The 16,153-nt window shown below is 41.4% G+C and overlaps 1 protein-coding gene across 1 annotated transcript; it reads right to left on the bottom strand.

Annotated features, from left to right (window-relative positions):
• Positions 1–1,379: 1,379 nt before the first annotated feature.
• On the bottom strand, positions 1,380–15,866 carry kgd4 (alpha-ketoglutarate dehydrogenase subunit 4). The gene is made up of 4 exons (XM_067982648.1): positions 15,758–15,866; positions 11,923–11,986; positions 8,430–8,647; positions 1,380–2,559 (listed from the first exon to the last, which is right to left on the bottom strand). The coding sequence occupies exons 1-4, from the start codon at positions 15,806–15,808 to the stop codon at positions 2,542–2,544; spliced, it is 351 nt and encodes a 116-aa protein (XP_067838749.1). The 5' UTR covers positions 15,809–15,866; the 3' UTR covers positions 1,380–2,541.
• Between the last annotated feature and the right edge of the window lie 287 nt (positions 15,867–16,153).

Raw genomic sequence — 16,153 nt, 5'->3', positions numbered from 1 at the left:
CCAATGAAGCCCAACGGAAGCTCAAGGAACACCACCTCATCTTTTGATTAGGCATTTACAAGTTTCCAGACTCAACACTGATTTCAATAACTTCAGATCATAACCACTGCTCCCATTTTTTCAATTGTAAACAATTTTACAACACCAAGTTATAGTCCAACAATTTTATTTGAAAATCACAAGCTTTCGGAGGCTTCCTCAGGTGAATGTCAAGAAATCCTCGAACCTTTCGCATTTATAAATCACAGAACAATACCTGGTGATTACAGATAGTCTTTCCAACTGCCCGTCGCCAAGGCAATCAAAGTGTTCAGACAGAGAGGTGTTACCTACAGGGCCACCGAATATACAAACAACCAAAAAAAAAGAGAGAGAGAGAGTGGCAGAAACATAGAAACATCAGGAAGAGAAAGACAGCAAATGACCCGTTATATTAAAAACAGATAACTTTTGTTCGCTGGTGGAGTTACGTGTAGCGTGACATGAACCCAAGATCCCGGTGGAGGCCGTCCTCATGGGCGTGGAACTTGGCTATCAATTTCTGCTCGACGATTTTGCGTTGTCGTGTGTCTCAAAGGCCGCCTTGGAGTACGCTTACCCGAAGGTCGGTGGCTGAACGTCCTTGACTGCTGAAGTGTTCCACGACTGGGTGGGAACCCTCCTGTCTGGCGATTGTTGCGCGGTGTCTGTTCATCCGTTGTCGCAGTGTCTGCATGGTCTCGCCAATGTACCATGCTCCGGGGCATCCTTTCCTGCAACGTATGAGGTAGACAACGTTGGCCGAGTCACAGGAGTAGGAACCATGTACCTGGTGGGTGGTGTCCTCTCATGTGATGGTGGTACTTGTGTCGATGATCTGGCATGTCTTGCAGAGGTTACCGTGGCAGGGTTGTGTGGTGTCGTGCACGCTGTTCTCCTGAAAGCCATTTTTTCAGACAGCAGGTGCTGGTAATCGAAAGTAGCCATTTACAACTCCTCTAGACCCATCTTTTGTTTCTTTACTTGTCCCATTACCACCCACCTTGCCTTCCACCATCATCCCTTTTGTCATTTAATCACTCCTGCCCTCCACTCTATCACAGAGCTTCCTTTCTGTCCTTTCTTCCCCTCATGCCTTGGCCCAGCTCTGTACTTGCTTAAGAACCGTTAAACCTTTTAACTTCTTCCAGTTCTGGCAAAAGGTCATCGACCTGAAATGTTAACTCTGTTTCTTTCTCCACAGCCTGACTGGCTGCACATTTCCAGCATTTTATGTTTTTATTTAACGAGATCTTGCTTAAAATTCATCAGAAGATGATGTTGATAAGATTAATGATAAATTATAGAAATTAATCATTTGTGAACACATTTCACACCAGAATACTGCACAAGACAAAGTGTGATTTAATTCAAAGTTTTAATCATATATATTTAGATTCCTTAAATTTTTTCATTCATAATTTTGTTGAACAAAGGCATATGGCAGTAATAGTGAAAATACAGTATGCAGTTTATGTCCATATCTTTCTGTACAATGGTACTTCTCACACTCCTCCCCCCATACATTAAGTGAGTTAATTTTCAGTCCTGCATTCAGCTGATGACTGATTTAACAATTTCACATGCAGATGATGGTAACATCCTGTTAATAAGTCTTATGTACATAATTTTCTAGTTTCCTACATCACTGTTCTACAACTCTAACAAATGTAGTGCTGCAAGGTTAACTTGAATATAAAATACCCAATTAAAAATACTTTAAGTCTGATGTTAGACTGCATAATTCATAATGTTAAATTCAGCAATATATTTAAATTCATCTTTAGCAACTGCTGTCCAATAACAGCAGTTTTTAAACACGTGGATAATATTTGGCTAAAGCAGGATTTTAAGTAGAACTAAGCACTAATCTGCCAATGTACTTTACACTTAAAAACTGAGTATTGACAATATGCCAGAATTAAAGTATTCCATAGGCTTTCAAAAAATAGTGGAGTCAATAGCATTTTTTTGAAAACATTGTGATATACATGGTTCCCAATAATTTGTGTAATGAATTTCCTAATTTTTAAAACCAATTGTATGAACATTCTAAAAATGTTTGAGAATTAGGATAGTACTATCATATCTTTTGGTTCAACTTTTATTTTACATATGGCAATTAGTATGGGTACTTGTATTTCAGTTAAATTCAACATATTCAAATTATAATTTGGAAGAAATTGCCTTAAAATTGGGCAAGAAATAATTTATCCTTACTGAATTTTACAGAATAATATAAAATATAAAAGGCTATTTAATTTCACAAAACCTTTCCTATGAAAATCACTGAACACTGTTTGAGGATTACACCAGGATAATTCTGGTTTTATGAAATGGGGACAACTTTTCAATGTTTATTGAATGTTATGGTATGTACATCCATTCAGCCTGAGGACACGTAGTCAGTGCAGCGATATAAAGTGAATTCAAAGGATTGCAATTATATCCACAGCTCCGAAATCTGACAAAATCAGCAAACAGAAGCAGCCGTTGATGGAAGACAGAAATAAGCCGTTGATCTTACTCAGGTCCACCGCGCTGTAACAAAAAAATTATAGTAATAAGTGTGCAGTTCAATGTACTCAAACAATACACTCAACTAGGACAGAATAAAATGTGTTTATTATTAAACAAATGGATAATTAAATTCAACAGTTTATTGAAATTCATATTAATTATCCTCACTAAAATTCCACGTTGACTAGTTCAAATTCTAAACAAGAACAACAGATTGGTTTATGAACTTGGAACATTTCATATAACAGTGAAGTCAATATATCGAAGTCCATGGGACCCGGCAAAAAACTTTTAATATATTGAGATTTCTGTTTCTGTCCTAATCCTGCTCAGGTTAATTCTCCAGCTCTGGCAGGCTGCCTGCATTTGCTACATATACAGTAAAAGTATTCCTAAACCTGGTCCAACATGTGTTTTTTTTAAGCCTCCTACCTGAATCCCAGTGCCAGTCTGCAATTTTCCCCTACCTGACACCTGATCAGATAATGGAGGCTGGCTGATTGGGATCAGTTAGGAGAGACCAGCAGAATGGTGCTAGAATCAGAGTAGGAGGCTAAAAAACCATGGCATTGAAGCAGGTTGAAGAACAGATGTACTCTAGAGTACCTGTGTCATATGCAGGCAATGTGCTGGAGACAAGAGATGAAAAGTTCAGGTGAGCAGAAAAGGCCAAAATTATTTTCTAAAGCAAAATACTGCAAATGCTGGAAATCTGAAATAAAAACAGAAAATGCTGGAGAAGCTCAGCAAGTGAGGCAGCATCTGTGGAGAAAGAAACAGAGTTAACGTTTCAGGTCGAAGACCATTCATCAAAAGTTCTGACGAAAGGTCTTCAACCTAAAACGTTAACTGTTTCTTTCTCCACAGATGCTGCTTCATTTGCTGAGCTTCTCCAGCATTTTCTGTTTTTATTCCAAAATTATTTTGATGTTTTTCTTTGATAAACTAAATGCAATTTAATGTTGAGCAGCAGAAATGAGCCAAAATGTCAATATAGGATACTGAAATTCAATACTCCACCATATATAATTTGCAGATTATAAAGGCAAAAACATAAATCCTACTACAGTCAATGGTACCTTAATTGTTCTTTTCAGCCACTTCTATAACAATACCAATTGACTTTCCTGTCCAGCTCATATTTTCATTGTTATTCCAGAGATGTGAGCCCCATACTTTTACTACAGGACTAAAAACGATTAGCTGCAGTAAATTATATAGGGACAGTCAGCATGTAAAGGGCAGGTCGTGTTGACTAATATTTGAATTTTGTGATAAAATCACGAAGATAAAGGGAACATGTGATTTTCAAAAGTTTGAGTACAGAGAAGTGAAAAAGGAAATAAGAAAGAAATGAGAATAGACTAGCGGCTGACATAAAAGGGAATCAATCCAAAAGTCTTCTATAGGCATATTAATAGTAAATGAGTAGTAAAAGGAGGAGTGGGGCCGATTAGGGACCAAAAAGGAGATCTATGTATGGAGGCAGAGGGCATGGTTGAGGTACTAAATGAGTACTTTGCATCTGTCTTTACCAAGGAAGATAGTGCTACCAAAGTCACAATAAAAGGAGACAGTTGAGATACTGGATGGGCTAAAAATTGATAAGAGGAGGTACTAGAAAGGCTGGCTGTACTTAAAGTAAATAAATCACCCAGTCCAAATGGGATACATCCTAGGTTGCTGAGGGAAGCAAGGGTGGAAATTGCAGAGGTGCTGACCATAATCTTCCAATCCTCCTTAGATATGGGGGTGATGCCAGTGGACTGGAGAATTGCAAATCATAGAATCACAGAAAGATTACAGCACGGAAGGAGGCCATTCAGCCCATCAGGTCCACGCTGGCTCTATGCAAGAGCAATCCAGCTGGTCCCACTCCCCTGACCTATCCCTGCAGCCCTGCGCATTTATTTTCAAGTACTTAACCAGTTCCCTTTTGAAGGTCATGATTGAATCTGCCTCCACCACCCCCTCTGACAGTGCATTCCAGATCCTAACAACTCAGTGTAAAAAAAAGTTTTTCCTCATGTCACCCTTGGTTCTTTTGCCAATCACCTTAAATCTATGTCCTCTGGTTTTTGACCATTCCACCAATGGGAACAGTTTCTCTCTATCTACTGTGTCTGGACCCTTCATGATTTCGAATATCTCTATCAAATCTCATCACAACCATCTCTGTTCCAAGGAGAACAACCCCAGCTTCTCCAATCTATCCACGTAACTAAAGTCCCTCATCCCTGGAATTATTTTAGTAAATCTCTTCTGCACCATCTCTAAGGCCTTCACATCTTTCCTAAAGTGCGGTGCCCAGAACTGGACACAATATTCCAGTTGTGGCTGAACGAGTGTTTTATAAAGGTTCATCATGGTTTCCATACTTCTGTACTCTATGCCTCTATTAATAAAGCCCAGGATCCCGTATGCTTTTTTTAAAATCGCTTTCTCAACCTGCCCTGCCGCCTTCAACAATTTGTGCACATATGCCCCCAAATCTCTGTTCCTGTACCCTTTTTAGAACTGTATCCTCTAGTTTATATTGCCTCTCCTCATTCTTCCTACCGAAGTGTATCATTTTGCATTTTTCTGCTTTAAATTTTATCTGCCACGCGTCCGCTCACGCCACCAGCCTCTTGAAGTCTATCACTACTCTCCTCACTGTTTACTACCCTTCCATGTTTTGTCTCATCTGCAAATTTTGAAATAGTGCCCTGTCCACCCAAGTCCAAGTCATTAATATATATCAAGAAAAGCAGTGGACCCAGCACCGACCCCTGGGGAACACCATAGTACACCTCCCTCCAGTCCGAAAAACAACCGTTCACCACCACTGTGTTTCCTGTTAGCCAATTCTGTATCCATGTTGCTGCTGCCCCCTTTATTGCGTGGCCCGCAATCTTGATGATAAGCCTACCATGCGGCACTTTATCAAACGCCTTTTGAAAGTCCATATACACCACATCAACTGCATTGCCCTCATCTACCCTCTCTGACCTCATCAAAAAACTCTATCAGGTTAGTTAAACACGATCTGTCCCGGATTATCATTTCCAAAAGTTTCCCCACCACCGAGGTTAAACTGACTGGCCTATAATTGCTGGGTTTATCCTTACACCCTTTTTTGAACAAGGGTGTAACATTTGCAATTCTCCAGTCCTCTGGCACCACCCCTGTATCTACGGATGTTTGGAAGATTATGGCCAGTACCTCCGCAATTTCCATCACTTCCCTCAGTAATCTAGGATGCACCCCATCCGGACCGGGTAAATTATCTACTTTAAGTACAGCTAGCCTTTCTAGTAGCTCTTCTTTATCAGTTTTTAGCCCATCTAGTATCTCAACTATATCTTCCTTTACTGAGACTCTGGGAGCATCTTCTTCCTTGGTAAAGACAGATGCAAAGTACTCATTTAGTTGATCTCTTTTATGGTCCCTGTTGTAAGGGTGTAACATAATTGCATCTTTGTTCAAAAAAGGGTGTAAGGATAATCCCGGCAACTACAGGCCAGTCAGTTTAACCTCAGTGGTGGGAAAGCTTTTAGAAACGATAATCCGGGACAAAATTAATAGTCACTTCGATAAGTCTGGATTAATAAAGGAAAGCCAGCACGGATTTGTTAAAGGCAAATCATGTTTAACTAACTTGATTGAGTTTTTTAATGAGGTAACAGAGAGGGTTGATGAGGGCACTGTGGTTGATGATGTGTATATGGACTTTCAAAAGGCATTTGATAAAGTGCCACATAATAGACTTGTCCGTAAAACTGAAGCCCATAGAATAAAGGGGGCAGTGGCAGCATGGATACGAAATTGGCTAAGTGACAGGAAACAGAGAATAGTGGTGAATGGTTGTTTTTCAGACTGGAGGAGTGTATACAGTGGGATTCCCCAGGGGTCGGTACAAGGACCACTGCTTTTTTTGATATATATTAATGACTTGGACTTGGATGTTCAGGGCACATTTTCAAAATTTGCAGATGACAAAACTTGGAAGTGAGAAGGATAGGAATAGACTTCAAGAGGACATAGACAGGCTGGTAGAATGGGCAGACATGTGGCAGATGAAATTTAATGCAGAGAAGTGCGAAGTAACATATTTTGGCAGGATGAATGAAGAGAGGCAATATAAACTAAATGTACAATTCTAATGGGGGTGCAGGAACAGAGAGATCTTGGGGTATCTGTGCACAAATCTTTGAAGGTGGCAGGACAGGTTGAGAAAGTGGTTAAAATAGCATATGGGATCCTGGGCACAGAGGGTGCTGAAAAGAATTACTAGAATGGTTTCAGGGATGAGGAACTTCAGTTATGTGGATAGACTGGAGAAGGTGGGGGTTGTTCTTCTTGGAACAGAGAAGGTTGAGAGGAGATTTGATGGAAGTGTTCAAAATCATGAAGGGTTTAGATAAAGTAAATAAAGAGAAACTGTTCCCATTGGTGGAAGGGTTGAGAACAAGAGGACACAGATTTAATGTGATTGGCAAAAGAACCAAAGGTGACATAAGGAAAAACTTTTATGCAGCGAGTAGCTATGATCTGGAATGTGCTGCCTGAAAGGGTAGTGGAAGCATACTCAATCGTGGCTTTCAAAAAGGAATTGGATAAATACTTGAAGGGAAAAAGTTTGCAGGGCTACGGGGAAACAGCAAGGGAATGAGACTAACTGGATTACTCTTACAAAGAGTCGGCACGGGCTCAATGGCGTCCTTCTGTGCTGTAACCATTCTACGATTCTATTGATAAGATTGGGAAATGTTGATGTACAAAGGGACCTGGGTGTCCATGTACACCAGTCACTGAAAGCAAACATGCAGGTGCAGCAAGCAGTTAGGTAGGCAAATGGTATGTTGGCCTTCATTGTAAGAGGATTTGAGTACAGGAGCAAGGATGTCTTACTGCAGTTATACAGGGCCTTGGTGAGACCACACCTGGAGTATTGTGTGCAGTTTTGGTTTCCTTACCTAAGAAAGGATATACTTGCCATAGAGGGTGTGCAGCGAAGGTTCACCAGACTGATTCCTGGGATGGCAGGACTGTCATATGAAGAGAGATTGGGTCGACTAGGCATGTATTCACTAGAATTTAGAAGAATGAGAGGGGATCTCATTGAAACATATAAAATTCTGACAGGGCTAGACAGACTGGATGCAGGATGTTTCCCCTGACTGGGGGGGTTCAGAACGAGGGGCCACAGTCTCAGGATACGGTGTAGGACATTTAGGACTGAGATGAGGAGAAATTTCTTCACTCAGAGGGTGGTGTACCTGTGGAATTCTCTACTACAGAAGGCTGTGGAGGCCAAGTCACAATGTATTTAAGAAGGAGCTAGATAGATTTCTAGACACAAAAGGCATCAAGGGGTATTGGGAGAGAATGGGAATATGGTATTGAGATAGAGGATCAGCCATGATCATATTGAATGGCGGAGCAGGCTTGAAGGGCCGAATGGCCTCCTCCTGCTCCTATTTTCTATGTTTCTATGACACATAAGAGACTTGTTACAAAGATTGATGCACCCAGTATTGAAGGGAATGTAGCTGCTTGGATAAAGGGATGGCTGAGAGGATAGAAAGCATTCTCCATACTTCATTTATATTCCTTTTCAAATGCTATCCAGTTAATTTTAATTTATGTTAAAGTTTCTGCAGCAGCCTGATGTTCGATCACACTTTGCTGACGAGCTGCCTGTCGCTTTCTGCAGCTTGCTAACTCGATGGAGATGAGGCCCGAGGCCCAATATCGGGGGTGCCTCGGTTCTCACCATTCAGACGGAGGGATTAATCCCTGGGCCACCCCCCTCCGCCCCGCACCCGAATTTCTAGGCCTTAAAACTATACTTGACAGTAAACCTTGCTCCAGGCAATTAAAATCTCATCAAGATTGTGCAAATTCACCTGAATGTACTCCATTTCTTCTACTGACACTGGTAGCCTTCTGTATTTCTGTGGGAGAGATCTTACTATTTCTACAGTGTCACGTGTGCCAGACAGTTGGCTAACAGGGGCAGAGACTGAAGATACTGAACTTGATGCTGTTGATTGCCGTCCCTGGATTGATACAGATATTGAATTTAACATTGTCTGATGATTCATTGATTTGAGAGCTTCGTGCACTATAAAGTGAATACAAGAATTAAAAAAAAATCTTTGCTGAAACCACCACTTCAAAAACAACGTGGATTATACAGCACACAACTCCTCCCTTTCTGCCGCAACATACGGTTTATCCAACGTTTCAATCTACAAAGATTTAAAAACATATAGCAAGTAATGTTAACTATAATTGTAAAAAACTTGTATGTCAGTCCATTAGTAGGCATAAGAATAGAAAATGATAAAACATTTAATGCTAAAATTCTATCAGATTATTTATGTTTATAAAAGATTCCAGTTGTCTGAGAATGATGTCAAAAATCACAAAAATCCAGTTGGTCTTACTGCAAAAGTATTTCATAAATTAAATAAAATTAATCTAAAATTAACTAACTATTAGGAATAAATTCAAAGAATTGATTACACCAGTACTCATTGGTCATTCTACAGAAGACCTTACTGCAGGTGCGGCTATCCTTTCAAAGCTCAAGAGCTCGATATAGTCACGCCCATGGGCTAAGATTAGTTTACATTATAATTAGTTTAAAATAGATTGTTTAGCCAGGTCAAAATTGAAGAAATGCTGTCAGTTCTATTGTGGCTACTTGTATTTCTTACATCATTATTGAACATGTGGGTAGATGAAATGAGCCACTTTTCTGGTCACAGAAGAGCCACATGTACTCAGAAGATGTCTGTTGGCTATGCTTATTTCATAATCACACACCTTCCCATTCCTTAGGGCTTATACTTTGAATTTAGAACCTCAAAGATACCAACAGCTCGAGACTATAGGATGTTGATGCCTATTTATATAGTAACAAGGATGAACATCTTAATATCCATAATTACGGCTCTGCAATTTTATACAAATTACACAAAGATGTAGCTTTAAATTTTACTAGAATATTGAAATATATTTACATATTGTTCTACTGCAACATGAATTAATAGAGTAATATGACAAAAAATATAGTAAACAACATGTCCTGTACTGTGCTCCGCTCAGGTTGTGTGCGCGTGACTGGTCAATTCCTATAAGTGGTTGTTCATAGAATCATAGAAATTTACAGCACAGGAGGCCATTCGGCCCATCATGCCTGTGCCGGCCAAAAAAGTGCTATCATGCCTAATTCCACTTTCCAGCACTTGGTCCATAGCCTTTTAGGTTATGGCATTTCAAGTGCTTATCCAAGTACTTTTTAAATAAGATGAGGGTTTCTGCCTCTACCACCCTTTCAGGCAGTGAGTTCCAGACCCCCACTACCCTCTGGGTGAAAGAGTTTCTCTTCAGCTCCCCTCTAATCCTTCTACCAATTACTTTAAATCTATGCCCCTTGGTTATTGACCTCTCTGCTAAGGGAAATAGGTCCTTTCTATCCACTCTATCTAGGCCCCTCAATTTTATATACCTCAATTAAATCTCCCCTCAGCCTCCTGTGTTCCAAAGAAAACAACCCCACAATCCCAGCCTATCCAATCTTTCTTCATAGCTAAAATTCTCCAGTCCTGGCAACATCCTCGTAAATCTCCTCTGTACCTTCTCCAGTGCAATCACATCTTTCCTGTAAAGTGGTGACCAGAACTGTACAGAGTACTCTAGCTGTGGCCTAACTAGTGTTTTATACAGTTCTAGGGTAACCTCCCGGCTCTTATATTCTGTGCCTTGGCTAATAAAGGAAAGTATCCCGTATGCCTTCTTAACCACCGTATCTACCTGCCCTACTACCTTCAGGGATCTGTGGACATGCACTCCAAGGTCCCTCTGTTCCTCTACACATCTCAGTATCCTCCCACTTATTGTGTATTCTCTTGCTTTGTTTGCCCTCCCCAAATGCATTACCTCACACTTCTCCGGATTGAATTCCATTTGCCACTTTTCTGCCCACCTGACCAGTCTATTGATATCTTCCTGCAGCCTACAGCTTTCCTCCTCACTATCAACCACGCGGCCAATTTTTGTATCATCTGCAAACTTCTTAATCATGCCCCCTACATTTTTATCTAAATCATTAACATATACCATAAAAAGCAAGGGACCTAGTACCGAGCCCTGCGGAACCCCCCTGGAAACAGCCGTCCAGTTACAAAAACACCCATCGACCATTACTTGTTGCTTCCTGCCACTGAGCCAATTTTGGATCCAACTTGCCACTTTCCCTTGAATCCTATGGGCATTTACTTTTTTGATCAGTCTGCCATGTGAGACCTTATCAAAAGCCTTGCTAAGATCCATGTAGACTACATCAACACGCTACCCTAATCGACCCTCCTCAAAAAATTGTTGTTCTATTACAGTTAGTGATATTCCAGTTGTACTGATAAATAAGTGGCATTGTTCAATATATTGTAAATCTCCATCACAAAGACCGCCTACTTACAAATCCACAACATTGCCTGTCTCCACCCTTGCTGCATCATATCTGCTGCTGAAACCCTCATCCATGCTTTTGTTAGCTCCAGACTCTATTCCAATGCACCTCTGGCCAGCCTCCTATCTTTCACCCTCCATAAACTTGCAGAGTGACAATTGACACCACTGTGTCAGCCAATGAGCTGGAGGTGGGGCAGGACTTACAGACAAACAGTGAATTTTACAGGCATGAGGAATTACCCAATCATCTCCATTCTGGCCGGGAATAGTGGTGCCACTATATGCAGCCTCACTATATGCAACTATAAGCAGCCATAAACTCAAGCTCATCCAAAACTCTGCCGTCCATATCCTAACCCACAACAAGTTCCGCTCACCCATCATCCCTGTGTTCACTGACATACATTGGCTCCCGGTCCACCAATGCTGAGATATTAAAATTTTCATCCTTGTGTTCATATCCCTCCATGACCTTGCCACTCCTCATTTCTGTAACTCTCTCCAGCCCTACAACCCCCCGCGAACTCTGCGTTCCTCCAACTCTGGCGTCTTGTGCACCCCGACTTCCTTCGCCCTACCACTGGCGGTTGTGCCTTCAGCCACATTGGCCCTAAGCTCTGGAATTCCCTCCCTAAACCTTTCTCTTCTCCTTAAAACCTATCTATTTTACCAAGCTTTTAGTCACCCATCCTAATATCTCCTCTTTTGGCTTGGTGTCAGTTTTTATCTGATTACGCTCCTGTGAAGCGCCTTGTGACATTTTCCGACGTTAATAGCACTATATAACTGCAAGTTGTTGTTGTTAAATAATACTAAAGAAGGATCTCAAAACAGTATCCAATGGGGCAAAAATAATCAAGATTTTTTTTAACCTATGGCAATAAATGAAGAACTGAGAAAATTTAATTGAACTACACTTACCATTCGGCCGAGGGGAGGCTTTTCTATCTGGGAATTTAATTAATCGTTGATGCGGTTTCACAATCTAGAAGAAATTTTTAGAGGGAAAAAATACATATCTTAGTTGGTCAGTCTTGTAATTAAATCCTCATCAATGTTCACACACATTTATGATGTGGAGATGCCGGTGATGGACTGGGGTTGACAATTGAGATTTCCGAAAGCTTGTGAATTTAAAATAAAATTGCTGGACTATAACTTGGTGTTGTAAAATTGTTTACACACACATTTAAGAATTTTCAGCATCTTCCTTCGACGGTACACATTAGGAAGATTTTGCATTTAGAAAATTAATTAAATCTCTGTGCCATTGAACTTCATGAACTCGTGAAGTGAATATTTTGAGATGTAACGGTACCAAAATATGCCTCCATGCAAAATATTACCTTAGAAAGGGCAATATTCAATGATAAATATTTGTAATCTCATAACAGATTAAATCGACTGCAAGAAGCCTGGACTGAACAGGCTCTTTTCAAGATTTGAATAGGAATTCACAGGCATTACTAGTGACATTTTAGCCTCATTTCAAAAGCCCCTTTTTTTTTACATCTGACAGTTGAGAAGTCAGTTACAAGATTACAAATTTCCAGTAGTATGTTCTCGTTGGAAAAGAAAGGATTGAGAGGTGATAGGATTGCTGATTTTAGGATTCCAAAGGGACTAGATAATGACCTATGGTTCCCAAAGCCTTCCACCACTGGGGTTTTTCCTCGCCTCATGTCTGGATCTGTTGTAAACTAATTGTTAGAGTTTGATTGCCATGATTAGTCAACAACTCCATTATCATTGTATCATGTGACTACCAGGATGGTAGAAAGTGAACTAGATGGACTGTGGTCTTTTTTCCTATGTAGCAATTCCTATGTTCCTACAAATATTTAAGTAATTTTTGTAAAAAAAGAAACCCAACTTTTTATAGAATACAATTTCCTTTTGTCACAAATGCAAACTGAAAATTAAGAAGGAAAAAAAACTAGGAACTAGGTCCAAAGATAAAAAGAAATAGCAGACAGAAGGTTCCACTCATTCCATCCATGCTCTGATAAACTTTTAGTCACATGTGTATACTCACCATGTGAAGAACAAAGACTGTATAAATATACAGGCTGGGGAGTAATGGCAGTCTCAGAAGGTTATGTACTTTCTTCAGTTTACATACTGTTGTTGAAACACCTAGTAGCTCCACATTGATCAGGTCATGCTTCCAAACACTATTTTCAATTACTACCTACCCCCCAACTCTTATATTAAACTGCAGCCAGCAGTTCCCAACCTAACGGTGTACTTTCTAATACCCTCTGTTTAACTTCCTTGTAAACTTTTTTTCTGTAAAGTGAATCACTTCTGTTTATTAGCACAACAGTTGTTACCAAGAAAAATCGACAACTAATGTATATAAAACCTGCTTCGCCCATCTGTGGGGCTCAAACACCCCTCCCATGTTCTTCTCACAGTCTGCTGCACAGATAGAAGTCTTTAATGAACCTGTTCGATGGGAGGTCCCTGACTCAACACATGATTTAGCTAATGGGAAAGCAACAGTTGTGAGTAGTATTTTTGCTGAATTCCTAAAACCTGCTCCAGCTGAAAGGAGGATTGGCAGTGGTCTTGGAGAATTGTGTCAGAAACCACTGACTCAGCTTGGAATTGCCCTTCTGAGGTTGGGGAATAGGACTGTGTTCAAGACATGTATACTGTCAGTATTCCAACCTTGTGTTTTCTAGCCACAAGAAAGGAGATTCTAGAAAGCCCATAAACCACCCAGGAATGCCAACATCAGTGGCTCTTATGGTAGTTTTTCAGTTTGTCACAGCATGCAGAATGAATAGTTTGGAGACCCCCAAAGCATTTAGGAATGAAGAGGCTCAATTTCACTCATGAGGAATGTGCAGGTTGTGATTTTATCAGAGATTGAGTGTCATCATAAGGTTCAGGCTTTCATCAATTTTTGTAAAGCTTTTGACCTAGTGCCTCGAAGAAGCTGGAAGGTATGCCAAATCTTGGATTTTAACTGTGATGTGTATTCCAGCTCCGAGATCATTGTAAGGGTAGATGAGATTCTCTGTGAACCCAATTGTTAAGTTTGCGGCGTATATTATGTATCTGAACGTTTCTCGTTCATAGTTCAGAACCTTAACGTACGTACCTTCCTCTGGTCCACGTGTATGATCCAGGGCCAAGTTGAGTGAATTTGTGGCACAAAGGGGAAATGGTTGCAGGAAGGGAGAGCTCCAAACCAATCAGTCAGAGTACCCTGGAAGGGGCAAGTCAGCCTTACAGCATGCACGCCTTTTTTCCCCAAAGTCCCTTACCAAGACCTGAATTTAGCAGTTGGTGTTGATGGATGGTGTATGGCATTGGATTCAGATGTCTAGAAAATCAAGGTGGCTGGCATGTCACAAGCTGCCTTGTGTAATTTCATTCACCATGCTGAAGGTACATGTCCATTGTAGAACTGATGAGGAAACTCCCAACTTAAAGAGAACACAAGTTGAAAGGTGTTACACGGAGGCCAGATATAAGAACATGGCACACGCAGAGAGGCAATCAGCCTCGGTTGAAGCTCTGCATCGCCAACTAATGGAACTACAGTTCAAGAGGGCATGGTCAGGAGGATGGCAGTAATGTACTCCCACATTTATAGTGAACTGGGCTGATCTCTATACCACTCAACTTGGTCCTGGATCTTGCCTGTGTATATCTAAGAATTCCAAACCATAAGGAGGAACTCCTGGTACCTACTGTCCATTGATGCGAGGTGGGCTGAAACCCCTGTAAGTTGTCCAGTAATCAAGTACCAATTCTCCAGGGAGGAAGGAAGTAAGCAGGGTCTTTTTAAGATTGAGAAAGGGTCCAAGATGACATGTCTATCTTTTGAAGTTTAGAACAAGCCAACTCTCTGTGGCAAACTGGGCAATGCAATATCTGAGCCAGGCAAGTTCGTATTACTCCTGGATAATGGTACTGATTAGTGAGCCAGGTTGGCTGGTCAAAGAAACCTGCAGGAATAGATTTGTCACTGGGATTTGGGGTTCTTAATTAGGATGTGTCCACTTTGGCTCAGCAGTAACACTCTTGCCTGAGTCATGAATTCAAGCTGTACTCCAGAGACTTGAGCACATAATCCAAGCTGACACTTCAATGCAGTACTATCGCAAATGCTGTCTTTTAAATGAGGCATTAAACAGGTCACAAATCCATACCTATCTGCACCTAGAACATCTCTAGTGTGATGAGAGGGAGAAAAAAAATGAAGCCGCCTTGCTGCCACCCGTTTTTAGAAATACCATTAAGTACTACCACAGAATAATCAGCCCTACATGTCTTTATTACATTCCACTGTACAGACGGTACAACTGGAATAACTTGCGACCGATAAACAGTGTGCACAACATATCGCTGGTGACACTTCCCGTGACTCAATCGCCCTTCAAAGGATAGCCCCGGGATTAATGACACTCGAACCTGGATAGAAGCTCGGACTCTCTGTTCCGACTCACTTTTTTTCTCCCCCGTCACTCTCACGGTCTCGGAAACTGCCGGTCCAGGCCAGGCCAGGCCAGGCCAGCCCGCTGGAGAAGCTGCGGGATCTCGGGCTCTGAGCGAGTCCCATCACCGACAATTGGCTCCCCCTACAAGGACACGACCCCAGTAAAATACCGCACTCGGGCAGGACACGGACACCCGCGGCTGCTCTTCAAGGCCGCTAACGTTTGATTTGCTTTCGCAGTAAACAAACGAGACTGAAGCGGGAAACAACAACGTCAAAAGAAGCCGCAACCTCTGCTCTTACCTGAATGACCCGACCCACAGCCGCCATCTTACTCCCCCAACTGTTCCCCATAGCGACGCGAAGCAATATTCACTTCCGGGTTATAGGCTTGAGCGAGTCAACAAGACCGCATGCGCGGCGGTGACAGCGTGTGCGCTCCAAAGGAGGGAGGTGGTGAGAGCCCTGGGAGTGCGTCAATGGTCCAAGCTCAGGACTTTGGGAGGAGGGGCTTATAGTGCGTGAGCTGCCTCATCACAACCCAACACGGCGCTGTCAATCAAAACAGTCACAGTTTAGTTTGTCGACGCAACATCATGACCACAGGGTGGCGGTAATCCTGCAGCTTTGATCACGTGACGTCTGAATTATATGCTAGCTGCAAATGGCATTTCATTTACCTTATAAAGGTTCGGTCCT

The sequence above is a fragment of the Heptranchias perlo genome, chromosome 4, assembly GCF_035084215.1.
Source record: "Heptranchias perlo isolate sHepPer1 chromosome 4, sHepPer1.hap1, whole genome shotgun sequence".
NCBI classification, from domain to species: Eukaryota; Metazoa; Chordata; class Chondrichthyes; order Hexanchiformes; family Hexanchidae; genus Heptranchias; species Heptranchias perlo.
This window is presented reverse-complemented; position numbering and strand designations above follow the sequence as displayed.